This window comes from Hypomesus nipponensis, chromosome 9 (genome assembly GCF_054491055.1).
Source record: "Hypomesus nipponensis isolate SF chromosome 9, ASM5449105v1, whole genome shotgun sequence".
Classification (NCBI taxonomy): domain Eukaryota; kingdom Metazoa; phylum Chordata; class Actinopteri; order Osmeriformes; family Osmeridae; genus Hypomesus; species Hypomesus nipponensis.
The window spans coordinates 11,715,179-11,742,292 of NC_140369.1; the positions used below are offsets into that span (position 1 = coordinate 11,715,179).

Genomic DNA, 27,114 nt, shown 5'->3' on the forward strand with positions numbered 1-27,114 from the left:
TTGGTTACCCGTATCAATATAAGAGGGAAATTAAACAAGACACTCAAACTGATTATACTAAAAGAATATACTTTTATTAAGCATTGTAAGTTGCATTCAATTGCCTTCGAAAAAAACCCACACCACAATCCATCAAACCCAACAGTAGTTCATTCTTTTACAACCAATGAGTTAAAAAGTAACTCCGCTCAACTTACATCAAGGTAACCTATTTATAGCTCTTGCGGGCAGGGGACTGAGGAATACACCATATTTCTGATCACTAATGAGTGATGAAAAAATTCATGAGAATTACATGGAAAAGTTAAGTAATGATTCTGGTTTAGAAGTACACGAAGTTTTAAAACACTAAAGAAACATCAAAATGATTATAGAATTACTTATTTATGCTAAAATCTCAATGGGAAGGTCAAGCATTTCGCAAACTTGTTTTCAGCAACAAAAGGGGGTCGTTTCTGATTAAAGCTTTTTATAAGAGGGTTTTCATTTTTCCAGAGATGCTTTACTAATGGGAATGCAAAAACAGCAACAGAGAACAATGAATATAGTAATGAGTACACCAGGGTTAACAATATTCAACAGTGGCTAGATAATTTAGTAGTTTTTTTTTGTTGAGTAAATGAAACAAATGTCAATATCACAAAAACTGAAGGTTAGAGCAAATCAGTTACTGACAAACAGTTAACATCTTTTGAAGGACTATTACTGATTCTTAGACATTCTTTTGAATTTGCAATGGGCACAATACTGGTAAGAATGGAAGAAAAAGGACTACATGCAATAACTACACTCCTTTTAAGATTGTGAACCATGCAGACAGTTTAGCTGAAACAGTAGTACTAGTTTTCTACATCTGAATCAAGAAATCATGTTGATCACTAATTTTGACAGAGCATCAGGATTGTATGCATCTCTGCAATTTTATAACCGTTTCTTGAAATATTACTTATGTAGCTTAAGTATATCATAAACTGTTGTGAGCACATTAGAATTTATGCTGCAGGATTTAATCAACTACAGTTACTTAATTTCTAAAATAACTCAGCATATTTGCAACACAAAACTCACAATGATGACCCATGTGAGAAATGTGTTTCTGCGCTTCTCTCTTTTCATGTGAGTTTAATTTTCAAAAAGCATTTACCGTGACAACACAAAATCAATTACAATGGCAAATATATGATGCCAAGTACTGGAAGAGTATCTCAACCTATAAGAACTAAAAGACAGCCAAATAAAAGCATCTTGAGGCTTCTGTATTTCAAGAAAAGGAAATAAAACACTCTCATAACCAGTTTGAGATGTGTATATATCAGTGATGAGGGAGTGAACTGCATTTACTCCTTATGCTAGTAGTATTTCATACTGGCTGACTTATTTTGACGAAGAAATTGTCATTGTTCAGGTTTTACTTGCTAACATCAAAGAGGAATTCAAATTTCTTGTCCTCATTTTCTTTTCCTTAAAGGAAAAATGTTTACATTGACTATAGGCTTTCCATCTTTCCAGATATTCCTAACCCTATACCCCCTTTCATCCTTTACCTTCTCTATAAAAATAGGTTTACTCTTCTGTTTTTAAGACAGTGGAGCCAAGAACTTCGTCTCTGTGGCAACCACTGTCTAGGTTTAGTGCATTTAAATGAGGATTAGTATTGCACATCTTGGAGTCACTGCTAAAGGCACTTTCAGGTTTGTTGTTGAGAGCCCTGCTTTCTACTTTCATTCCGTTCAGCTGGTCAGTCTCTTTATCATCCATACCATTCTCTGTGGCGGAACCTTCTGGTGACACTGGAGGTGATTTGGCTTCTTCAGGTTTGGGCTTATTTCTCTCCTTCACCACCTCATTCACAGATGAAGCATATGCAGGCTTGTTCTAGAATAAGAAACATTTTTGATTAGGAAATTCTGATGCCAACTGCTGTTAAAAGCTAATTGTGGGGCATCCCAGTGGCTAAATAGGTAAACTGGTTCGATTTCAGCCCAGGCAATTTTCTGCATGTCATCCCCTCTCTCTCTCCTGCTTTTCCTGTCCGTCTCATACTGTCACTATCCTTAATGAAGCTGTAATGCCCCCATGAAGCTGTAATGCCCCCCCCCCCCTTCCCAATAAAAAAATGTAATTGCACATTACAACACCTTATACCTCTAATGCCATTAAAGTTAAACACTATATTATCTAGGAGTTTATGTCATGATGCTTCATAATTGCATCTAGTATAACCCTTTGATTAAATGTACATAACAGTAACAAAGTGATGCATTTAGGACTATTTACAGTACATGTTTCTTGATTGGTGAACAAACAAAAAAAATAAAATGATATAAAAATTCCAACCATAACTGATTAAAAAAAGAAGCTGTTGTGATCATATGAACGCTTAAAAGAGATTACAAAAAAAGGCTGGGTCCACTGAGGGAACAAAAAGGTTAGAAGCAATTTGGAAGTTAATTAGAGGGCTTTAAACTGCATAAAGACCTGCTAAGAGAATGGGATGTTCAGTCACCTCATAGTGAAAGCTGAAACAATGCCTTTGTATAGTGTCATTACACTGTAATTAGACGGAGGGCACAAGCTGTATCCATTATTTTGCTATAATGCACAAGAATAACACATACTACATATTTTGAAACATTCACATTCATTTATTTCCTAGGAGGTTGAATTGTGCTCACATCATTTCACTTTTCAACACCTCACCTGGTATGTTCCCTGACTCTTGAAGCCTCTGCCATAGTATTTGGCTCCTCTACCGAAAGTTCTGATGACAGGAGTTGAAATCACACCTCTTGGACGACTAAAGAAACGTAAAATAAGCAGCAATCAAAGTTAATTTGCACAAACAATTTATCTTTGCTGTCAAGCCATGTTTTAATTGCTCCACCAATGGTCTTTATATTCTCAGAATATTTAAAATTTAAAATCTGCATAAACGTTAAATAAGGTCTGGGTTGTTAAAATCCTTTTTAAAATCTACTTGTCCAAATAATTAATATAGTGTTAATTTAAGTTTTGGTATCATGACATAAAACAAAAGATCCCAGGCACTTTCCAAAAAAACAAGTATTGTTGCTTTATTTAAGATGATAAATCTTACCCTCTGTTTGATCCTCCAACAGACACCACTTGGATGGGAAAGGTACCCCCCCTGCCACGCCCACGGCGGCTCCCTGCCCACTGGCCCACTACAGTACCAGCAATCTCCAGCTTTCCACCTTGTGAGGACATGGCTTGAAGTCCTGGTTTGAAGGGTGAAACGACACGTTTTGTGTCGTTTCACCCTTCATACGGATGTAATACATGAACATATCCATGTGTAAAATGCCATAAATAACCATATAATGTTGTTTTCAGGAGTTAATCCAGATTCTGTCAAATACAATTTACATTTTCCAATATGTATTCTTCAAAGTGCATGGGACAAGATATAAAACATCTGCATCCTACTTCACTCTCAGTAGGTGTAAAACATAGCTAAATGTTTACATTGATCGTTAAGTGTCATCATCCTCAACTGGTATATAACAAGTTACTACCTACTGGTTGTAATTTCTCCAGTCATTGGTCCCTTACCAGGCATTCCTCTGCCTCGCCCCTGAGGCGGCAGCATTGGTGGTGGGGGGTAGAAGGAGTTGGGAGGGGGGTAGAAAGGCATGCCATGGGGTGGTGGTGGGGGAGGAAAAGGAAGAGGATGAGGTGGGCGGGTAAAGTTCAGACCCTCCAAGATACTCTGACGCATCTTCTCCACCTTGGCAACCAGCTCAGCCTACAGAGAAGAGAAGGAAAAGTGAAAGTCACTTTAGGACTTATATCTTTATTCACAAAAGCTGTCAAATGACCACAACCTTACCAAAACAAGCAGAATTATCTTTTCATTTAGACACAATGCAGGAAGTACTGTTATTTCATGGTGAGTTTTACACATCCAAACTCCAAGATATGAAAGATGAATATGATTTTGAATATTGAAGAAAACAGAAGGATAACTGTATGCAAGGTGAGAACATGTCACTTTTGGCTGTTTGGTTTGGGTAGAACTACCTGACCATCACAGAGGTCGATGAGAGGGGCCTTGTCCCGGTTAGCTCTGATAAGTTTACTCTGAAGCAGTTTGCCATCAAAATACATCCATGGACAGCAATGCTCCCATGGAATGGGCTGGCCACACACGTCATTGGCAAACAAAGCCATGTCCACCCCGCTCATGAACAGAGCAGACAGTTGGATACCTCGAGGGTCCAGGTTGTCAATCTGTAAATACAAATGTCCAGAAATGAAAAACAATCCAATGAGAGAACCTTCCACCTCTTACCCCATCCAGAGCATTATAATCGAAGAGCAGCACAGCACTGAGCAGCGTAAACCAGCTTAAGCCCATTCACTCAGTTTGCAGACATATAGTAGCTGACAACCTAATCCAGCCAACACACAAAGCCAGCAGGAGAGAGACCTACAGTACACAGTCATCTGCTACAGAGCATAGAACAGACAGGCTGACAGAGCTGACAGAGCTGACATACAGACAGACTACTAACGCCAAAGTGCACAGCTCGTGTGGATGGTTTACAACCAAGTCCAGCCATCATGAAATAGTCTCAACATAAATGAGAATCTCAATACATTGGGAAAACAATATTGGGGTGTCAGTAAACCATCCACGCGTACAAACACCCCTGTCACTAACAGACATCTTTTCCTGCTGAGCTAATGAAAACATGCTTGTGCAAAACATTAGTATGCTTTGCTGTACACATTTTCTTGCCACAACAATATGAGGAGTGTCCTGTGAAACAAAAGTATAACTGTCAGCAGCTTACCAGCCCAACCTCTGATTTTGAGGCCATAGTAACAAACAAAATAACCCAGTCTTAACATGATTAAATAGGTTACTGCCAAATCCGTTTTGGTAGACTGCCACCAGACGTTTTCAGGACACGCCTCATATCATATCACTACGAAATCACCTTCAGTTCCTGCAGCTGGTCAGGTTCATATAGTTTAGGAGAAAGTGCTTGGGCTAGGAAAGCGTCAAGTTCGTTACGACGCAAAATTCTTACTCCTGGCCATTGTAACATAAACCTGAAGCAAAACACAAACAGTGAAATATTACAAAATGCAGGAACTGATCTTAAATTAACTATCTTTTCTTGAGTTGTTTTTTTACTGAGGCCCTTCCGTTAAAAACGAAATAATTGTAACCAAGTCATTTATTGGCTTCATGTTAAGACATCATAAAGGCCATACATTTGTCCAAATGTGATCAAGCCCATCTGTGTAGGTGCATGAGGTCTCCAGCTACTGTTCCCCACTCACCGGAGCACACAGCAGAGCACCATGAGGGGGGTAGGAACGTTGGCAGGATTCAGCATGGCCGGGGTGTCAGAGCGCATGCAGGCCAGGAAGGCCCTCATCCTGCGGTTCTTGTCCTCCACGGCCTTCCCCAGCCAGAGCTTCTTCAAGTTTGGGCAGGTCCACTCCCGGAAAGGCAGGGCCTCCACCAGCTCAGGGGTATGGGGAGACTTTCCCTTGTATGCTGCCCACTCTTTGACGATCACCGGATGATCTACAGAAAAGAGATATGAAGTTAAACGACCCAAAAATAGGCCTTCGCAGTCTTTCCAAAAGTGACGTTTATGAAATGGCTAATAGGTAAATTTAGGTTTGCTTAAATAAAATACTACCCACACTCAGGGAGGCGGTTTCTCTTCATGGCTACCCTTTGGGCCTTCTTTTTAGCCTCCGCCAAACTGAAGAGCACTCCGTAAACACATTGGCGTATAGGCCGGAACAGCTGCACCGCTGAAGGCAGGTCTTTGTTAGCTTCATCCTCAATGGTGACAGATATCTTAATTTCACCCTGCAATGACAGACATGTTACCCATGTACTGCAATGTTTAGTAGGGGAAGCAAAGAAGCCTAGCTAGCAAGGAAGAGTCCATCCCCCTTTCATCTCAGTATCAAAAACGAAAGTTGTCAGTGTGGTTCTGGATTAGCAGGATCTCCTCTGACCTTGGTGAGAACATGGTAGATGTAAGGGTACATGAGACCCTTCTTGTGTCTGTGCTCAGCAACCCGAAGCACCTCTGGGGCCACCACAGGAAGAGGCGGGGTAGTGATGTCCATGTGGTTCCTGGTTGGCATTGAAAGAAGGGATGGAATCTGGGCACTGAGGCTATGATGACCCCCCACCTCCAACCCTGGACTCATGTGGGAGGTCAGCTTGAGGTCAGCCTAGGAGGGAGGGAAGACAACATCTGGATGAGTTTATTGAGAAAGAGTAGCGTGTGTTTAAATTCAAGAGGGTTTCATTGCTCAACTTACACTTGTTTGGTCCCCCAGGTCTCCCACTACTGTGTTCTCAGATTCATTTGCAGATTTGTCCCATCCTCCTTTATGGTCACTTACATGACTACCGAAACAGAAAATACTTACAATTTACTCTGAATGGGGGATGAAAGGTTTTGTTGATACAAAGTTTGATTTCCATGTGTTTGAATTCCTGTAAATGTCAGTTGCAGAAAGATATCTTTAAGGTGATGTGTTATACACACTTGGCAGTGGTGCCTGTGCTCTCCTCATTCTCAGAAGAGGAGGAAGTGGAGGAGGTGTTGAAGAATGCAGGGTCACTGTTGTTGGGGCTGCTGCCCTGAGTGGGGTTGATGGGAGAGGACCTCTCATACAACGGTGTGTGCTTCCCTTCATGAGGAATGATGCTGAAGCTGTTCTCATCTGGGAGGCTTTTCTCCACTGAGTCCAAAGCTAGGGCAGGCTCCACCAATGGGGTTGGGTAGGCATGTTGGGCCTGGAACCACAATAACAAGCCATGATATCATCTCAATCACAGTTCTGGATTGAACTCAAATATGACATTTTCACATGACACAAGGGCTGTGTGGAGAAGGGGACTACTCACCCCAGGTTTCACGATCAAGTGAGCCTGTGGAATGTTGAGCATTTGTGGAGGTGCATATTGTGGCACTGTTGCAGGCACTCCGATCTGATTTGGTCTGACTAAGAGTGGAAACCGAGATACAACAGGAAGAGTCAGACAGCACGGCACTACATCAAGCCTCCAAGTGCCTCTACTGACAGTGGAGCCACTACTGGGGAGCCTGCCAGAATACTGAAGCATACTGAGCACCTTCAGAAATATTTAGGATGATTTTATCAAAAAGACATACAACCTAACTAAGGATGGTTAGAGAAGGAGTCAAACCATATTCCATTGTGCCTTTTGGATTATTAAACCATTCATAAACAACTGTAAATGAGTTTTCCCAAACTTGTAGCGGCTAAGCAAGCCTTACTAAAGCAGCCTATTTGTATGCGCAGGACATAGCAGCCATTCCAGAGTGGACACAAGGTCTGAGGCAAGTGGGAACATTTCTCACATTACTGAGAGCTATCTGGCTCTGTTCATTTGACTGATACAACAGCGTATTTTAAGGCAAGTTATCAAAGAGATAGATATAGCTGAGCTGAACAGAATAGGTGCAAAACATATTGTTGTGAACAGACACTGAATGCAAGGAGAGTTGTAACAAGTGTAGACTGGCTTATGGTAAATTACTACAGAGATACATGTCATCCAGTTGAATGATTCAAACATGAGAAGACATGGGATTTCTACTCATCCTCCATGATTCACCACTAACTTTTGTATCGCTTTGCTTTTGATGTCAAGTTTTTATGTCAAGCATGACTTTGTAAGACAAAGTGACCTTTGAATTTACCTAAATAAGGAGAGAACTGAGGGGGTTTGCTGGCTGCAGAGTAGTACTCCACTGCCTTCTTGAAGCGGACAACTTTGTCATCTGTTCTTGACTGAAATAAGAAAAACAACGATACACCTATTGTCAGTGGAAACCATGTCAACAAAACTAACAGCAGGCTAAGATCAAACCAGACAACTGGCTTCATGTCTACAAGGGTAATTGTTATGAAAGTCTGAATGTTCCTGGATGCATTTGCATAACTCAAAGTTTAGAAATGCCAAAACCAAGATACTGCTGACTAAGTGCCACAATGGTATTCTCATTTTATTTATAAATATATATTTTTTAAAGGGTTTTAGAGCAAACTTGAAACTCAGCAACCATACATTTGCTAGTCAAAGTACAAAAACATGTGCATTCTTGCTGTGCAGTTGAAATACCTGTGAATTCTTAAAAATGTCCTTTGCTATGGCTTCCAGGTCAGTCATGTCTTGCATGTTGCGGACATACTCAGCCACTGCTTTGATCACCACATCACAAGGGGGGAGCACAAGTTGGTGGGCACGCACCTGTTGAACAGATGACAATTGATTGTAATATATTATAAAACTGAATATAAACGATTACAATTACTGTACTGGGCTTCCTGTGAACAATCAAAATATGTAGATCTTATGGAACGTACGAAACAAACAACTGCCTGCCAGACAATATTAAGACTCAGTTAAGAGGCCTCAGTGGAAGAGACATTTGTATACTTTTGTTAATATGTCACTACACTGTTTTGGCAGTTTTAGGTTTCCTAGTTGTATGTGTAACTGGTGTCATCATGCCGCTTGTCAGCATAACTTTCCCCCCCAATCCTCCCACACAGGGATGCAAACTTGGGTCCTCTGACTTGCAAACAAGACAACCATTCTGTAAAGACACTGTGTTAACCAGCTACGCCACCAAAAAAAAGCTCTTCGATGGCACGGATGTCCAGTATTTATTCGGAGGAGTGAGTTTAACTAATTCACCTTGGTTACACTAGGATGCTATGAAGAGTCAAGTATATAGTCCTTTCCTGACAAATCCAATTCCTCTCAAACGGTAATTAGTAACCTTTAATTTGCAGTGAAATATTACATTAGTGCTTCACTAGAAAAACATAATGACAAAATCATTCATTGACAGTTTACCTTCAACGATGCTAATGGATGCTCTGGACCAAGTAAGCTCCAGTGAAAGGCAGCCAAGTCTTCATCAGGCAGTATGTGATTACCTGTAACCAAGAAGCAATGTATTCATGAAAAACTAATATGATGAACTAAGATAGTTGTTTGTAAGTCATTTATTTGGCTAGTGACTGACAGTATGTCTGTTACCAACCTAAAAGTGATGCAAAGATGACAAATCGATTTGGATTCAAATCAAGCTGCTTTGCCACTTCGTGCATCAAGTACTGGCTGGTGGTGAGGCTTTTGCCGTTGCGACTCAGTTTGAGGGCATGGGCACTGAAGTAGTAGGGGATGTTGCACAGGGCATAGTCAGAATCATAGGCCACGAGGCCATGGAACCCATTCTCCCTGCATAAGGTGATCACTTCCAGGTGGTGGTCTTCAATGCTCTGGACAACCTGAAAAATGACAACAATGTTGAATTGCCTGTATACAACATCTCAAAATCACATAGAAAATATGCTCTTGAATTAATCATGGGAAGCTTGGGAATTCATATAGGATTATAGACTACCTAGGTCATTATAGTTCAACAGATTGTATTATGTAATTTGAGGAATAGACAGCGTCTTACAAGAAGATAAATATATGTGCACTGGCCCTAAAAGTACTAGCCCTGAAAACAAACAAGGGAGACAGATAATTAAATTTTGAACAGAAAAAACGGGTCAAGGGCAAATCGACTATAAGGAGAAAGTAGGCTGTCCCAACAAAAACAAGGTAACTGGACATTTTAGGCTTTGTTTTCTGAACATTGTAGCTCAATGGTTGTGCCTTGTTTCTCTAATCATCCTGGTGCCATTTCCATTTTCGAAGAGGGCCGTAACATAAAAGTTGGCATAGGCCTGTTGGCTTTGGCTCGCACTAAACAGTACAAGTGACATGTGATTTCTGTGTACAGCCAATGGTAGGGCTATTTCTCTCTGTACTCTGAAATCAGAGCCTCTGCTGTGCAGCCTATAGGAGCAGTGCAAAAGTGGGACTAACAGCAGTACCAGTGCAACTCCTCTTATGAACATTCTCACAGAAGATCCAATTCCCAGCATTCATTGGAGGTGTTTAGTACTGCTGGATTCTGTAATTCATCGATTCGAGCTATGCCTACTTTTCACACATTAATGTCAGACACTCAATACAAACTCCTACTGTACTGTACCAAAAAAATCTTAGCTCTCTTCCTTTTTGATAGACCTGGCAAAGATGGAGGCAATGACAATACTATAAAACTATTGATATTGATAGCCTTCTAAATATGTTAATCTTGAGGTCCAATTTGGTAGATTATTTAACTACTGTTAACTAACTACATGATATGTGCAGACGTTAGGATTTAAAGGGCTAATTACAACCAACTTTATTTCAAGAGTAGCAAATTAATGGGCGTCTTCAAGCACAAGAAATTAAAGATCTACCAGACAGGTTCTTTTCAGACAGGTTGCTAGCTAGCCAACCACTTAAGCAACTAAAGCTCAAGACCAGTAACGTGTGACTTGAAAACAAGCTGCACAACTGCAAACTGTTGACAATGTAGCTAGTGTAACATGTCGAATTGGTGTGTTGATAGCAGCTAGCTAGCTGTGTAATTAAGGTCAGTTTTGTTGGCAAAGTAGTTACTAAATTACTGGTAATCACACTAAGGTTAGCTGGCAGTGCTAGCTAACAAGCTAACTTACCCCGATGTGGAACCTGAGGAGAGCCAGTCGGATGCAGTGGGCCATGCATACGGGAGGGAGAAACCAGACCTTCGGTGGTGGAGTTCCCTTATTCTGGACGTGGCTGACAATCTGCTGCGCTGTCTGTCTTTCGTTCACCTGTCGTTTGACCCATTCGTGAAGACGGTCTTTCTCCAGGGCGCCATTGAAGCATACCAGGAGCTCAATGTTGCCGTTGAAGCAGGCCTTGGCTAAAGCAGCCAGGTAACCGAGCATGTGGTTCCACTGGCCTCCGCTCACCCAGTCGGTGTAAAACCCACCATAGAGCCGGTGTAGACAATTTTCAGCATCCACAAGCAACCTCAGCGGACTTTGAGGTGGTCTCTGTCTGCCACCTCCAACCAGGCTCCCCCGAGCTAGCTTCTGAAGCTCCACCGGCACCACAGCATTTGGGCAATGCTTTTCAATGTATTCTTGGAAACCTTGCACACCCATGATTGTATTCAAATGAGAAATTGCTATTAAAACGACTTGAAAAGTGTAGACGCGTAAAAGCAGAAGAAAACAGGGGGTTACAATGCACCTCTTCCGTTGTCAGTAAACCAGTTGTATGGATATTGCAGTAGTTTGAATAGTTATATCCAAAATAAACGAAATCAAGTTGCTACTAATGCATTAACTGTTTTTGGTGAGTTGTTTTTTGGTTCATGGCTGCTGGCCGCCATGTGCCGTCTCACGGAGCCATGTCTCTGGATGTGCGTCTGTCTAGTGTGCAGAGAAAGAAGCCTAGCGACGCAAGGGCACGTACTGTGCTCAGAGAAGGAGGAGTCAGTGCGTTTCATCGGGCGTAGTTTGGAAAAACTGTTGCATCTCACCATCAGAGCGCAGCGATTCTAATGCTAAATCATTGTATCATCTATTGCTCTATTGTCAAGTATGATGTGTACTAACTGTGTACTAACTGTGAAACCATGTATCAACAATCTCCACCACCAATGGAGCGTTGCTAGACAAAGGAGCAACATTTCACCATGAGTTAAGGGCTTTTAATGACGATGTAGGCCTATTATGAGCAACATGACTTTCAAGCCACTATAATGAGTATGTTTTTGAAAATGAGTGTGTCACATAACCAGATTAATTAAAGATTACCAGGCTACATTGATTTAATGAAATCAGTGAAAACAAACTGACTTGTACATGCCGTTTAAAGAATGGTGATGACATTAAAAAAACTATTCGTTGTCTTCTGACACCTGACACTTCAGAATAGAGAAGATAAAGCAAGGATAATAATTATACGTGTAACAGGATTGATCAAATGATGACTGGTATCAGACACCTAGAAAATAAACTGAAGAACATACCAACAGGGGGCAGCATAGCACTGTATACTTACGTCTCCTGTTGGTGCTTGCGTTTAAAACTCAAAATGAAATGTCAATAATTCCTAGACAAAATAAGACATAATGGTGTTATTATGGTTAATCTTATGTAAACGTAATAATTAATCTTTTGTGGAAAAAATCAGAAGCAATTGATGTTCTTAAAAAGCTTTTATTCCTAATAGTATGAATGTGTTTATATTCTAAATTAAATTGCAATCATACTGCATATTGGCATACGAAAAACAACATCTTAAAGCAAATATTGGTGGTGAAACAAAGGTTTGATATAAAAAAAACACAAATAAAACATGAATATACATTAATTGCTGTAATAACATTCAAATATACAGAAATCAATTAGCCTACATAATTACACATTATGTTTACTAACATTGTGCCTAAGTAAAATTCGATTTGGCTTCATCTGATATGCTGGTCTTTTATCACAGATGATATGTGTATTGTTACATTTACCAATATAATATAACTTGTCACTACAAACCTCTTCTAAAACCGTTTTATGTAGATGTCTTGTCGCATTTCCTTTCAACATGGAACAATATTTTCATTTTTAAATATATTTATAGAAATAATATAAAACATATCAAATATTTTGGTCAGGGAAGTTTAGAGAAAACAGTGGTTGAATTTAGCTATCAAACCAGAAAAAAAAGATAGCTTTTGTTTATAATACCAGTGGCTTACTGAGACCATGAGACAGCAGTTCACAGTGCACTTTCAGATGTCAAGCAATTTCCGAAAGTGCTGTGCTTGTTGGGCCAGCTCCTTTGCAAAGTTCTGGGCTTCATCTAGGGCTGTTGTGTCTGGGAAGTGCAAAGCAGCCTTCTTGGTGGCCACAGCCAGCTGTTTAAGGAGTGCACACAGGTGGTTGCACTGACACAGCAAGCTCTGGCTAGTCTCTCCACTGTGGGCCTCCCTGCACAGGGTGTCCACTAGTCTTTGGCCCACCATGATCACCAACTTACTGTGGGATATGAATTTCTCAGGTGGCTGGCCATCTAGTAGGCTGTTCACAAACACACTTATGGCCTTCTGTAGAGCACCAAAATATAAACGACAGTGTTCTGGAAGTACAGCTCTTCTTGGTCCCTTCACATCAACTTGAGCTTCTGGGGAAGGTTGTGTCTGATCCTCCTGTGAAGTAGAAGGGGAAAATGTGAGAGAATCAGTGAGTGATTGTCATACATCCTCTGCACTTCCTCAAACAACTCTCTTACAGAGAAATAAATATAAAGGAAGTGTTCTGCTGTCTTAAATTACAAGGAATGGATACAAATATTTTTAACCATTAGCTTCTGTATCGTCCTTAAAAAGTTGGCTCTTCACCCGCTGTGACATGAGGACATTATACCTTTGGCTTTTTGGAACCCCCTCTCGGCTCAATCATTGGCTTCCCCTGTGCTTTTTTCTGTTGTTTTTCAAACTCTGTTTTAGTCTGGGAAGAAAGGAAGTTAAAAATAATAAGGTTAAAATACAAAGTGTGTTGGAAGTCAATCAAAGCAAATAAACCAAATAATTAATTGATTATTTGCAAGTGACTACAAGTCACTACAAGTCCTTGAAGTTCTACTAGTTGGTAAAAGAAAACATACCTGTAATTGAACATAATCATTTTCATCTTCCACGAGATCATCCATTTGTTCAGTCTCATTGTGACACTTCTTTGTTTCTGGTGAAATTGTGGAATTGGGATTGTCTGGTTCTCTTGGCACAGACCTGAACAGAAGCTTCCCATTAGCATTGAGGATGGACACCAGTCGCTTGACATCCTCTGGCACAGTACGGGCCACCATGACAAAGCGCTCGAGCGGATCAGGTGTCTGAGCTTGTCCTGGGTCCTGGGAAAGAGTATCCAGAGGCCATCCAGCCACATTTAGAGCACTCATGGCCTGCTGCAAGATCAGACCTGAGTCCTCCAAGATGGAAAGCTGCTTGTGGAGCCTTGCCTGCAGGTTGGCATCAGCTAGACGGCGGGCATTGCCCTTGAGGTCCAAGGCAAAGTCCAGAAAGAAGGTCACAGAGCATGTGATTCTCTCTGCTGCACCTTTGATCTCCTTCAAGTGTTTCCCCAGGTGCTCCTTGCTCCTCCAGCGGCTACTGACAAAATCCATGAGCTCAGGAACAGCCCTGCACACAGCTTCCTGGAGCACCAGAAGTCTGCGGCCTGCCTCCTCCTGGCTGAGGGTAACCTCCCGTAGAGGCTCTGGAGAAGAGGAGCTCAGAGCCAGGGAATCACAGGAGCTGGTGGAGGAGCTGGAGGCTGTGCTACTTCTCTGACTGTCAGTCGCTGACATGTGTGAAGCACTGCTTCTCTCGTCCTCCTCCTGAACCAGTGAGTCCCTGGTCCCTGGCCGGTTACGCAGAGAAGCTGACACTAAGTCCATCCTGCCACGCTGCATGCGCCCTCTGGAGTGGTCGTAGTTGGGACCAGTGTCTCCTCGGCACTCCAGGGGCACGTGGCCTTTGTAGGAGTCGCTGAGGCGTCGAATGGAAGACTGCTCCTGTGGTGGCACTGCATACACACTGTCCTCGGACAGTTTTTGTCCAGGTGGTTTGTCATATGTGGGAACCCTTGGAATCACTGTTGGTGGACTGTGGGTGTCTTGGTCCTTTCTTGTTTGATTGGAGCAAGGTTTTGGTATATCATAGAGAGAAAGAGCAGAGTTTGGGCTTCGCACAGGACAGACATGTGCTTGAAGGGTGTCATAGAGCTGCCTTGCTGGGCTCATTACTTTGCTGGGCATGGTACCATTGTAACCCTGCTTGTGACCAGGCTTCTCAGGAGACATGGGCACATCATAGATCCACTCGGATTTACGGGGGTTGGGAAGGGTGTTGTACCCACTTGCCAGTCTCTGTTGAGCTTCAGTAGATGAAGGCACAGGAATATCGTAGCAAGGATCCTGGGATACAGGTGGTGGAACTGCATATACCTGTAGGGTAAAAAAAAGGTCTGTTGAATGAGAATTCACATTGTAGAAAGACAGAATGCCTAACAGTAAAGAAATGGGTACTTACATAGGAATCAGTTGAATTGTCGCTCTTTATACCCAAGGTATGAAATCTCCTCTCCAACTCTGAGGTTTTAATCAGGGAGACCTTTTTTTCCAAAGCTTGCCTTTGTGATGGCTGTAATCACACATGTTGTTTAGGGTTTAAAAAGGGGAAAGTCAGTGGAACAATCACTGTTGCAGCATTTTGTCTTCTTCTGAATGCCTACATTTTTATAATATGGTTTTACTGGGTACACGTTTAAAAACCTCTTATGATATGTCTATGACGATTAATGCAGGAACATCAGTACTGTTTGTACTGAGACTCACAGTTAACAGAGACGCCCGTCTGCCAAGGCTTGGGACATCATAAACCTCCCCCTTGGGACTAGAGAGGATGCTAGGGGCCAAAGCCTGTAAAAACAGAAGCTATAATTGGTTCCTCCCTTACTACTTTGATCCTAGATGTGTCCACCTCATTGAGCTCATACTGAATATTTCAACCCTTTTATGAGGATAATGTTTTCTCTCAAACCCTTGAATGCCAGACATCCCTATTAGGCAGGCAGACTTGCCAATTAACCCACTTTTATAATTGAAACCCTTCTGCTCATTGACTCTTAGATGGCTACTGTAGACGAGAACAGCCCTCCCCTGCAGCAGTAGAGGAAATGTTGAACATATGGAATGGCCCCGTGTGCCCAAGCCCGAACAGGCACCCTCACAGACACCTCTCTCATACAGGGGTCCTCGGCAGCCCTGACTGCTGTTTGTCGTTAGTGGTGTCTGAAGTCTGTCTTTGCTCGTCTTTTACAGGCCCATAAAGGCCCGGTGCTGCATGCCTGTCCCCACAGAGAGCCCCCTGGTCCTCATCTGTAAGCTCTTTTGCCAGCGGGGGCTTCCGAATGCTGCATTTCATCCACTTTCTACCTCTCTAATCATGAGGAGGGTTAACACTTCCCAAGGAAAGGGACCAACCATTCTAGGTGAGCAACTGTCAGACGAATGTCTGGCTTTTTCTAACGTAGGCATATGTTTTTGTTTATTTTTGCAACAACAACAAAAATCTCTTCTAATAGTCTTTTAACCTGCTGCTAAGTATTTATGACACAGAGAAAATCACCTTACCTTGCTGTTTCCCTCCAGTATTTCTGTGCTGTTCTTGAGTGGGGAAGGGAGAGGACTCTTGGACAAAGGACTGGAGGGGATCTTATAAATTCTGTCCATGCATTCATACGATGATGTGGTGGACAGTCTGGGTCCACTTGGGATTTGATAGATATTCTGTGGACTGTCACTGTTTTGGCAGTTTGGTGATTTTGAATGTTCAGCACTTAGCACCTTGGGTAGGAGCTGCAGCCGGTTGGCAGGGGCCAGACCTTGACGTCCATACAATGAGCACTTCCACCATCCACGGCTACCAGCTACATTTTGATCCATCACTGTGACAATGTCGCTCTTTCGGAATGCCAGTTCATCAGGACACTCTGCAACGTTATCAAACAGAGCCTTTGCAAGAAGGGTCTGGAAAAGGAAAACAGTGAAAAATATCACCAAAGAGGTTGCATGAACAGCACATAAAAGGATATTTATAACACATTGTGCAAGACATACGGACAACAAATCTTACTGACAAGCAAAGAGCATATTCTGTGCACACCAGATTACAGTTTACGATCCAATACAAAAAATAGGCACTGCTTTCCATTAAGATGTGGAGTTAATTTTTACAATTTAATATTACTAGTTTGTTTAATCATTCAGTGGCTGGGTACCCATTACAATTCTCAGAATACCCTCTCATTGTTAAACAACAATTGAAGAGACTCATTCTTAAACATAAATAGACATTCGTAATCACAGGTGTTTAGTAAGAATGGACTCATTCTGTGTCCTGTATTTTGATTCCTGTGAGTATTACCCTCAGACAAAAGCATCTTCTTTGAAAAGGAGCTGAGAGAATGCTCCTTTTCATTCCAAAAATAGAGCATAATATTTTATGAAAAAAATAAACAACATTCAGATAAAGAGTAAGAATAGAATCAATTCATGTTAAAGGATGAAGCGGCTTCACAAGTCCGGCTTTGAACTGACGGCATGACACTGTGAGATGACTTATTTGCTAAATTAATCAGATTAATTCTATGAGGCTCACCTATGGAAATAAAATGCCCTCATTCACTTTTTTGTGAGTATCCATAGCCGAGTATAGATGATACATATGGTACATACATCCAATGTTTCCAATCCAACATTCAGCAGTATCTAAAGCATTTATTCTCACACAAACACACATACAGCGAAACACACAGCCACGCACACAGACATACTCGACCCCCCTCAACCCTCAGCTGATACGTCAGGCTGCTGGCACTGCCTTACATGGTACTGCCCTCTTTCTGTCAGTGAATCCTCCATAACAAAGAGCCTATTCACCATCAGAGCCCAACACACTCTGCACCTGTTGAATAGAAAGCCTGCCAGGCCTAAAGAGCACAGCCCCTGCACACTGACCACAGCACACACAGGCCCACTTTCACCCCCAAACACATCAAGTGCAGCAAACTCCCCTGTAAAGTCTGCGGAACTGTGGCACTATGGTCACATTGCAGTTCTATCATGTACCTCAAAGCATCATGTAAAAAGTGTCAGACAGAAGCAACTTTTTCACCAGCAGTAGTCTTTTTGTAAATGCTATTGTGTGTGTACATTTCAAACAATATGTCCACATATAGAATAACCACATTTCAAAGACCACAACTTCCATGAGTTTAGTCAGAACTCTGGGCTTGCCAACAAATACATCAAGTTACATTTTTGAACCGTTGCTTGTTGAAGTTAGGGCAGAGATGTGTGAAAATAAAAAACATTTGTCATACGTTGGTAAGATGGGAGTTTTGAATGCGGTTTTGTGTTGTAAGTACATCACATGAGAACTGTTCTCTTTTCCCAGTATTTTGCATCTGATATCTAGATAAGATCATTTGAGAAATTATCAGAAATTGAGACATCTTCACAGTGAGACCTATGCACTATTTCCCATTCTTATTCTTATTTTTATATATATTTTATTTTAATTTTATAATTTACATTTTAAATTGTATTTTTTAGATTGTTAGTTCCTAGGATTAGTTAAACTACTGTACTTTTATACTCTTTGATTGAAGCTCCGTATATGTTTATTTGTTTATTGTTTGCACCTTCCGGCCACAGTAAAATTCTGTGTTTGTGTAAACCTACATGGCGAATGAAACCAAATTCAGATACTGATACATAAATAGAACGGTTAAATACCTATATTATCCATAGTGTAAGATGAGAGTTGGACTTGCATATGTACTGTGCCAAGCAGGACAAAATTATGTTTACTTCACTGTGTGTTGTTTCTTTGTATATCAATCAGTACAGTAAAATAGGGGTCAGATTCAGCTGTGAGTCTTTTGGATTCCTGCACACGCCTGCTTGTACAGCTCAGGTTCTGGCAGCTGGCTGCAGCACTTTAGATACACAGCTGTCTTTCTCTTTTTCTCTCCTTCTCTTTTTGGAGACTTCCACCCTGAGAGACCTCCACCCTGTTGGCAAATAAACATGACCTGGACTATCATAATAATAAAATTAATATGAACAATGGGCATTTAACTCAATGAGTTTGGTATCTAAATATGCTGCTCTGCTATCTTACGTGTGGTTGTGCTATCCCAGCATTAAAAGATGGAAGTGTCATGTTGACACTCTAACACCTCTTTCTACCAAAGACTCTGGGCAGTAGAAAACAGTATGGGAACCATTCCCCCTAGTTCACTTTGACCTTTGACTTTTTGACAGCCTGGTCATGACCCCTAGGTCAGGTCAGCACCTCATGGTCAATCAGCGGAATGGCAACGCCAGCATAGGTGCAAGGAATTAGTTTGACTGAGAAAAATACTAAAGAGATGTATACAAAAGAATGTTGGACAGAACAAAAATAATGAATGGATTTCACCATTTCACTACAAATTGATTAACAGTGATACTTAGTTCACCATTCAAATATCATATTCTGTTGCTGTGTGATACACTTGTACTACATTTTGGAACTGTGGGGAAAGGCCTATGGAAGCCCTAGAGGCAGCACAAACAGAAGTATAGATGATGTTCTCTGTTCAAACCAGGACAGGATGCTTTCCCATAAATTTCACATAAAAAAAACTTTCCCACAGTGTGTTTATGTCGATATTCAATCTGGTCCAGTGAAATCCATCACACTGTAGGTATAGGGAAACATATTGTATCCCATGGAAAATCCAATTCAGATCTAAACAAACTGAAGGAGAGGTTGAAGCTAATTCTGGTCCATGGCAGTGACTTTGCCTGCTTACAGCTGCCCTGGTATTTCCTGTATATGAACTCTTGAGAACTATTTCAAATTTCACACAAAATCCAAACTACTAATAAGAACTTCTCAAGACACCAAATAAAATTGGACTCCTATATCAAACAATAGTACAAACTTAAAATAGTTATGATAAAACTATACAAGGCACATGTGGATTTTAGGAATCGTGCAATATCCTGCCAGGAAAAGTAATGCTTGATTACTAACACCAGAGGATTCACTCTGGAGTGCAGGAGACTTGATGCAGCACCATATCTACATTCACCCTCTGGTTTTATTTAAAAGTAGACTTCCTTTTCAACTTCCTCTTCTGTTTTTGTCTATGGCTAGGCACTTGCCTTTGCCCTAAACCTCTTCCTGATCAGCTCTGAGCACATCATGGCCACCACATTTTGTCTACTTGAACAAAACTCTTAGTACCCAATCCAAGGCTCACAGCATGTTTAAGAATGAAGCCGTTTACATTTGCAGCTGATTCGTGTCTGATGTTATGGACATGGATCAAGACTGGTTAACAGACTACTTGGGAAAAGTCATGCTGATTTTAACTTTTCTGTGTGGGAGTTCAAGTGCATTATTCAATGTCTCCACACCAGCCTCCAGTTGTGAAAAATCTACTGACACCCTATAGTGTGTACATTTTAAAATACAGTATTTAAGAAATGAGCTTGAGAGTGCTAAAGGTTGTTGAGCAGAATACATTGAAATGGGCTGGTTCCCAGTGCATAGTGTTTGTGGGAGGTATAATGATGATTCTGCTACTTCTCCAGTTTCTCTAAATTTCTCCAGTTTCTCTGAATGATATGGGTCTTAGAATACCTCATTCTTCTGGAATGAATGTGCTATGGAATGCTGTTGATACATGTTATATCATTGCCTGTGAATATGTATAGCTGTGTAATACCATCTTCCATCTTCTACCAAGCAGTTGTGACAGTGAGACTCAGTATTACACACAGGTTTTGCCATATCCAATCAGTTCTGTCAGGATGACAGAATGAACCCAGCTGGGACCAACCAGAAAGCAAGAAGTAGAGGGAAGGTTACACAGACAGAAATACAGAAACAGAAATAAACCTTTCTGCAACCTTTCCATAAATTGAAAATCGGTAATCGGGAATATGTGTCTGGATATAGCCTAATACGAACCACCAACAAAATGGTGACATGGTAAATAACTGCTCAGACAGATAATTCCATTAGGTAGGATATGCATAAGATGCCAAACATTTAGCTAAAATATGAAATTCAATGATCAATTAAACCTGACATAAAAGTGTAGGAATTATGTTCTTCCTCCCTCCTATCATCTGACCTAGCAGAACAACCAAGTTTCACAAACTGAGAAGACTTAAGAAGCAATATTGTAGCTTGAAGGTACAATTAAAAGTTCAACAGCTTGATTTCATATAGCTTCAAGGAGTGTGTTAATGAGGCTTATAAACGTCAATCTGCAACACACTCTCTAAGGACCAACACTATCATGTTACAACAGCAGAGTTTAGGAGTGTTGTTCGTTGGGGGGCTATACATGGTAATAGGAGGTCGCTTACACCGCAACAAAGTGAAATCTAAAGAGACAATAGACAAGTAAAGATTCCTTTAACTGATAATCCAAAGAAAATAGTGCAGTCAATAAAGTAACAATTGAAAACATTGAACATTACAATGATTTCTTGAATATTTTTCTTGAACTATTTGAATTGAATGATCAAGTATTAAGTCGACATTGGGTGCAACACTTACCTCCATTTCCAAATAGGGATTACAAAGTAAGAAATATGCTTAATATTCCAAATCAGATATCCTGACACTCAGTCATGACGAGGAGTGTGTGCAACCTCTGTGTAAAGCCAGAGCTTTGTGATTTATTAGCCTGCTTGAGCACACACATTCTCTGAGCTGTCACTGGGAGCCAGACTCTTTACACACAGGGGCGGGGAGAGCTTGCCCAAAGTCTTTGACATAGCTACTTTCTCGCAGTCCTATTGGCTTTGCTTGAGTCCTTTTCATCCTAGTCCCACCCTCTTCTAACTACCTCTGTCTCTCCATGGCCAACCACTTCTTCAAAGAACTTCAATGAAGTTATTAGAATACAACAAAAAGACAACAAAAAAAAAAATCACTAACTAGTGTTTTATCGAAAAAACAAACAGACTCATCTTTCTTCATGTTCTATCATTTGCTATTTTCTTTTGGGTTTAAGTTATCTGTAGATTTTTGGAAATGTATTCATTTGGAGTTATAAGAAAGACATGCATTCTTAAGCCCAATGGCCATTGTTGCCAGGACAACATTGAGAGAGGCCAATGCCTGAGAAGATCAGGGTGAGGGATGTTAGTGGTCTTTGAACAGTCAGTTTGGGTCCATTGACTACAAAATGGTTTCACACACTGATCCATCCTTTACTGTGTAATGTTGTAGAAACATTGCAATACATGTGATTCGGGGTTAATTCGAAGAAAAAAGTTTGGGCCGTCATTTAATCACATCAAATAATATTATAATAGTCTTAGTTATTTGTGGCTTTCATACTTCTTGTGAAACACCTTACAGGAAATACCTGACCCCAATGGTACATCAATGATCAGAAATGAGAACTGTGGCATCTGAGTGCATGGTGTTGGTGGTGTTGCCTAGTTACCCAGACCACAGTGCATTTCAGTAAACAAGGTATTTGGCATTGTGTCAGACCAGTGGAGATAAATGTACTATCTGAATTATGACTAAAGGCTAATGGCCCACTATGTGCATTGCATGTATTTACTTAGATGACATGCAAGCACATCACTTCAAAAATATCAGTCATATATATACCCCCAAAAAGGAAAATTCAATATCGAAATAATTGCCTTTAATAAAAAAATTGACACCATGTATACAGTACAGAAACGAAATACAAATAATTGTCAACTAAAGTAATTATTTTCCCCCCACCAAAACTGTGTGGAAAGACTTGTAGCCACATGTCAATGTTTGTCTGGTTAGATGCAATTTAGATACTAAAATAGGCTCTGTTTAAAATTGAATATTGTGCTGCAATGGTCATTCAGAAATATTATCCCAACATCTAAGGAAAACAGCGCCCCCAGGCTGTGGGTCGATGGGGATGCAAACAGTGAGACAATGGCTTCAAGGGAATCAAAAATACTGAATACCACTGCCACTGACAAAAAAGCAAGTTTAAAACAAATGTCCTCGAAACTTTGTTAGCTACAAAAAGCTACAGAAAGAAGATCTGATGGTGGAAGATGAGTGACTGTCCTCAGGTCTGCAGGACCTGTTGGGCTATGAGGGTTCAGTGGGATCCCTGTTCCCTCAGTCTGTGGTGGTGCGGCGGTACCAGAAGCGGGCCCTGAAGTCATCGCTGCAGGTCATGAAGCCCGGGTTGGTGGGCGAGTGGACAATACAGCGGACAATGTTGTTGTGGCCCAGGGACAGAAGGTTCTTCCTCTCGGCCGACCGCGAGTCCCAACAGCACAAGCTGATGGTGCGCTCATCAGGCAGAAGGACGTAGTCCTCTGTGTGGTTGAACACACCCTGCGTGCGGTGCATCTGCCGACCACTCAAGCCCGCACCTGTGAAAAGATGGACAACACTGTAACACTGGACTTTCTCAAAATAAACCATCATCTCAGGAAATGCTGGTAAGGCTCTTACGTTCAGTATTGCATATGGGCAAGCAGGTGTCGATGGACGAAAATGGACCACTTGTTAATCTGATACCAGATTTAACAGTGTATATCTTAACATTATCCATTTGTCATTCTAGCTTTATGTTTTATGGTGGCATCCTCACCTGTGTACTTGACAAGTGTGCGTCCAGTAGAGATCTCCCACAGCTTTACCACAGAGTCTTTCCCACTTGACAGAATGTACTTGGAGTTCTTGGAGAATACGGCAGAGCAGACCTCAGCACCGTCGTGAGCCTTGTCAAAGGTGGTCACACAACGGTTTGACACTCCATCCCACAGCTTGATGCTGCCATCCTTGCTGCATGTGACATAACTGTTGGCACTGGGGTTGTAGTTGACGGAACAGATGGTGTCTGTGTGCTGGTCCAATGGGTTGCATGATACAAAGCACTGGAAGGTGTTGACATCATAGAGTCGCAGGGTGGGATGCTGGGTTCCCACTAACAGAAAGTCACCTGATGGATGGAAGGATATAGAACGAAGCATTTCTGCTTCCTGTGGAGTGGATTCCCAGAAGTGGACAGTCAGGAATAAAGCCATTGTGTCAAATGCATAATGTAATGACTAAATGTAAATGACTAAATGTAAATGCATAAAATGTGTATGTACAAGGAGAGAGGACAGGTGGGCAACACATTTTTGTGAATAAACATCACAAAATAATAAACATTTGGTGGATAAAGATCAAAAGAAAGCTGTATTATAAATAGAGAATCGTATCAAGAGGTTTACCTGAATATGCTTAAAAGCTCTTTTCGCAGACGGTTTGGAGTAGTCAAAGAGTTTGAGGGTGTAGTCACGGGATCCAGAGGCGAGAATCTGTTCAGTAGGATGGAAGGAGAGGCAAGTGACCTCATCCACATGGTCATACAGTGTCCGAATCACTGGGTGGTTCTCCATGTTCTGCTGGGCGGTCTCATTCATCATCACCTACAGAACAAAGAGCCATGAGGGCACAGCTACAACTTCTTTCCAACGTGCAACATTTCATGGTAAATGATTAGTGATGATGGCTGCGCTCCCTGTCTCTCAGACAAGCCTCACCTCAATGGGCATGGCACTTTTAGCCAGCATGCGCTCTGTGTCCAAGATCTTGATGGAGGCATCTGCAGATCCTGTTGCAATGAGTTGGCCATCACGGCTGTAAGTGGCAACACGACATGGCCCCTTGTGAGATGTTACGTAGCAGGTCTCATATTCTGAGGCTTCAGGAGACATGGTCTGAACGTCTGCGTCAAACTCCAGGTCAATTCCCACACCAGGTGCCACTGTGTCTGACCGACCAATGGCATATTGAACTGCACTGTCATCGTTTTCCATACCTGTGACAAATGATAGGTTTATAAGTTTTACTGTCATTGCATAGAAACGTAAAAAATCAAGCTAAACAAATCCAACATACCAATTTTTGCCAGCTGCATCAACTGTTCAGATGGTGACACCACACTGGGTGGCTTCACCTCGTTGATAAGGTTGTTGGCAATGTTGGTGTAGCCATCATAGAGCAGCTGGCTGATTATAAGCTTGTATAGGTGCTGTCGGTCCCTTAAAGTCGGTTTAGGGCGATACATCTTAATTAGCAAGTTATGATTTTTAAGATGTGACGATTACAACAAAGTATCTGAAATAAAAACAACACATGCACGACGTTAGTCATCATCAGCATATCAAATAGTTTCTATATGTTAGCTTTTCCGACGCTTGCTGGTTATATTTATATAGTATAATTCTGCTCTGGTTGTCTACTTTATTACCGGGCACACTTTTGCAGCTAGCTAGCTAGACAACTACGGTAATGGATTGCTAATGGCTACCTAGAGAGCAAGTTCGGTAGTACAATTGCCATTGAAATGAATGAAACTTGCTAGCTGGCTAAGTAGCACTGAGTGCAGCAGTCAAAGCCAGCTAATATAACGTAGCCTGGCTAGATACAGTACCTAGCAAGTCATTGTGGAGTGCGTTACCTCAATAGCTAAATCAATATGTCAAGTATTTTACAGTATCTAAAGTAGCTACTTCATATGTTCTATGTTCACTTGAATTGAAGCAGTTAATAAGCTAACTAGCACTAGTAACAATACTACCTTGATAATAGAGGCGCTGTTTCCAAAAGCGCTGCATGCTAAATGTGAGCCGTAGGTTGAATTCTCCAAACTCAACGTATTTGCGTCATGTGTACGCCACGTTGTAGCTGAAAGGAAGTCGTCCATAATACAGTCAGACAGTCAGACGTTAAGAACGGATCTAAGAGCAGTTGGCCTACCCCAAATGTAAAACAAATTTCATTGGCCAAAATGTGTAACTCTTCTGGACCAGTTCTTAATATTAGACTTCGATTTTCATATAAAAACGGCATAAACATAAAGAGCGCAAATGCGCATTATGAGAAATCCAGACGGGGGCGCGCAAGTATTGGTAGAAAATGTCTGAGATTTTTAGTTGCTCAGAAATTGTAAAGCTAATTGTTGCATTAGTTGTAGTTTTAGTTATCCTTTCAGTCACGTAGCAGTGTCAGTATATCTGTTAATACACGTTTAGCGCATAATATAAAATATTCCTCGAGTTATTAATGCTGATCTGAAGCCAGAACACTATCAGCACCCAACCACATTTTTGCATCATGCAATGCATGATTAGCAACAAACTTGGCATGTGTGGTCCTGGTCCCCTGAATTATTTTAAGTACCAATCCTATTTATGTGGTAGACTACGCTTTTTATGAACATAAAACAGGCTAACTATCAAACACAATATATGTGGTAGACAATAGTCAAGAGGTGCTAGAGCTACCAATAACTAACATTTGTATTAGTCAGTCCTCTGCCAAAACTCCTCAACACATTTCGAGAATGGCAGGAGGTGTTTCGTTACCATGCCAACACAACCATCCCCCCTCAGTTGCCTTGGAGACTGGTGTATTGCTGATTTCTTCTGTTGACACAATTTTACAATCCTGCCACCTGAAACTGGTTGAAGACCTAGTTCACACAGGCAGCTAGCGTCAGTGGCCTTTAGGCCTTTACAGCCTAACAGTGCAGAATGATGCTCGCTTTATCAACATCTCACAATGCAGAGAAAAAGACTGCACACAAGGACAGAAAGTGTGCTCAGTCTGTACAATAACTACTTGTTTTTACTCTGTGGAAAATCTTGCTGTTAGAAAAGATAATATACAAAAGATTTTAGGATAGCAGTTGTCATTTTTACACCAGTTTTAAGTAACCATTCACATGAATACATATTGCACTATTGGTATTTCCCTCCAAAACAGAATACATTTGCAGACTGCAACTTTATGTTATCACAGAAAGCAGCCTTCACTCCGCTGCCCTCGTAGACACATAAGACACCTATACTCATGGACACAGATGGGACTATGCACACATTGTCAAAAAAGGCTGTGGTTTTGATAGTGGGTGGGATGTTCTCTGCAAACACTTCCATCTATTATCTGATTACCCTCATGGGCAACGACAATGCCAGCACAACCCTGTGATTTGCTGACTACACCCACAGAATCTTTCGTGTGCCCTGCGAGTGGGTGGGTGGGTGGGTGAGGTGTGGTTAGAGGAAGAGAAGCAGAGAGATTTTATCAGAGGAACTATTCAGGTAGCAGCTCACAGTGTGTTGATGTTAGAGCGAGTCAGTCAGTCTGGGAGAGATGTACTGTAAAAGGTAAGGCTGGAAGCGTCAGAGCACTTCCTACTTCTATTGTAAATGTTGTTGATACTTTCAGTTCTGCAATTTCTCATTCTCGGAATGCGACCAACTGTGCTTTTCAGTTCATATTCTTCTCTGTTTCTTTCTTTTGCTGATCACTTTCTGTACATGTCAACTTATGCATCGATCTTTGTTTAACAGCACTGTCAAGCAGACCCTTCTCCCTCGTGCTGATCTCTCTCTGTCTTTGCCGTTCTCTGTCCTGTTCTCTCTCTCATTCTCTCTCTCTTTCTGTCTCTTTCTCACTCCCCCTTCTCTTGTAGTGCATATTCGGTGTCAGTTGCATTGCTTACAGGGTTCCTACGTCCTCTCCAGCAGAAACATTTCCTCTGCAA

At 41.4% G+C, this 27,114-nt stretch overlaps 3 protein-coding genes across 3 annotated transcripts; all 3 read right to left on the minus strand.

The window, feature by feature from the left end:
- Positions 1 to 52: 52 nt before the first annotated feature.
- On the minus strand, positions 53 to 11,380 carry LOC146272941 (constitutive coactivator of PPAR-gamma-like protein 1 homolog). Its single transcript, XM_084705837.1, has 17 exons — positions 10,609 to 11,380; positions 9,087 to 9,333; positions 8,897 to 8,979; positions 8,156 to 8,284; positions 7,734 to 7,824; positions 6,914 to 7,011; positions 6,552 to 6,802; positions 6,322 to 6,409; positions 6,010 to 6,231; positions 5,686 to 5,857; positions 5,314 to 5,563; positions 4,965 to 5,079; positions 4,042 to 4,251; positions 3,574 to 3,766; positions 3,098 to 3,239; positions 2,701 to 2,797; positions 53 to 1,875 (listed from the first exon to the last, which is right to left on the minus strand). Exons 1-17 carry the CDS (start codon positions 11,080 to 11,082, stop codon positions 1,564 to 1,566), a joined length of 3,174 nt encoding a protein of 1,057 aa, XP_084561963.1. The 5' UTR covers positions 11,083 to 11,380; the 3' UTR covers positions 53 to 1,563.
- Positions 11,381 to 12,211: 831 nt separating this feature from the next.
- cass4 (Cas scaffold protein family member 4) lies at positions 12,212 to 21,250 on the minus strand. Its single transcript, XM_084705322.1, has 7 exons — positions 21,111 to 21,250; positions 16,118 to 16,513; positions 15,320 to 15,403; positions 15,015 to 15,125; positions 13,589 to 14,929; positions 13,348 to 13,431; positions 12,212 to 13,130 (listed from the first exon to the last, which is right to left on the minus strand). Exons 1-7 carry the CDS (start codon positions 21,114 to 21,116, stop codon positions 12,714 to 12,716), a joined length of 2,439 nt encoding a protein of 812 aa, XP_084561448.1. The 5' UTR covers positions 21,117 to 21,250; the 3' UTR covers positions 12,212 to 12,713.
- A 951-nt stretch (positions 21,251 to 22,201) lies between these two features.
- On the minus strand, positions 22,202 to 25,895 carry cstf1 (cleavage stimulation factor, 3' pre-RNA, subunit 1). The gene is made up of 7 exons (XM_084705176.1): positions 25,861 to 25,895; positions 25,144 to 25,250; positions 24,462 to 24,680; positions 24,104 to 24,381; positions 23,792 to 23,989; positions 23,164 to 23,554; positions 22,202 to 22,942 (listed from the first exon to the last, which is right to left on the minus strand). Exons 3-7 carry the CDS (start codon positions 24,628 to 24,630, stop codon positions 22,683 to 22,685), a joined length of 1,296 nt encoding a protein of 431 aa, XP_084561302.1. The 5' UTR covers positions 24,631 to 24,680; positions 25,144 to 25,250; positions 25,861 to 25,895; the 3' UTR covers positions 22,202 to 22,682.
- Positions 25,896 to 27,114: the final 1,219 nt, after the last annotated feature.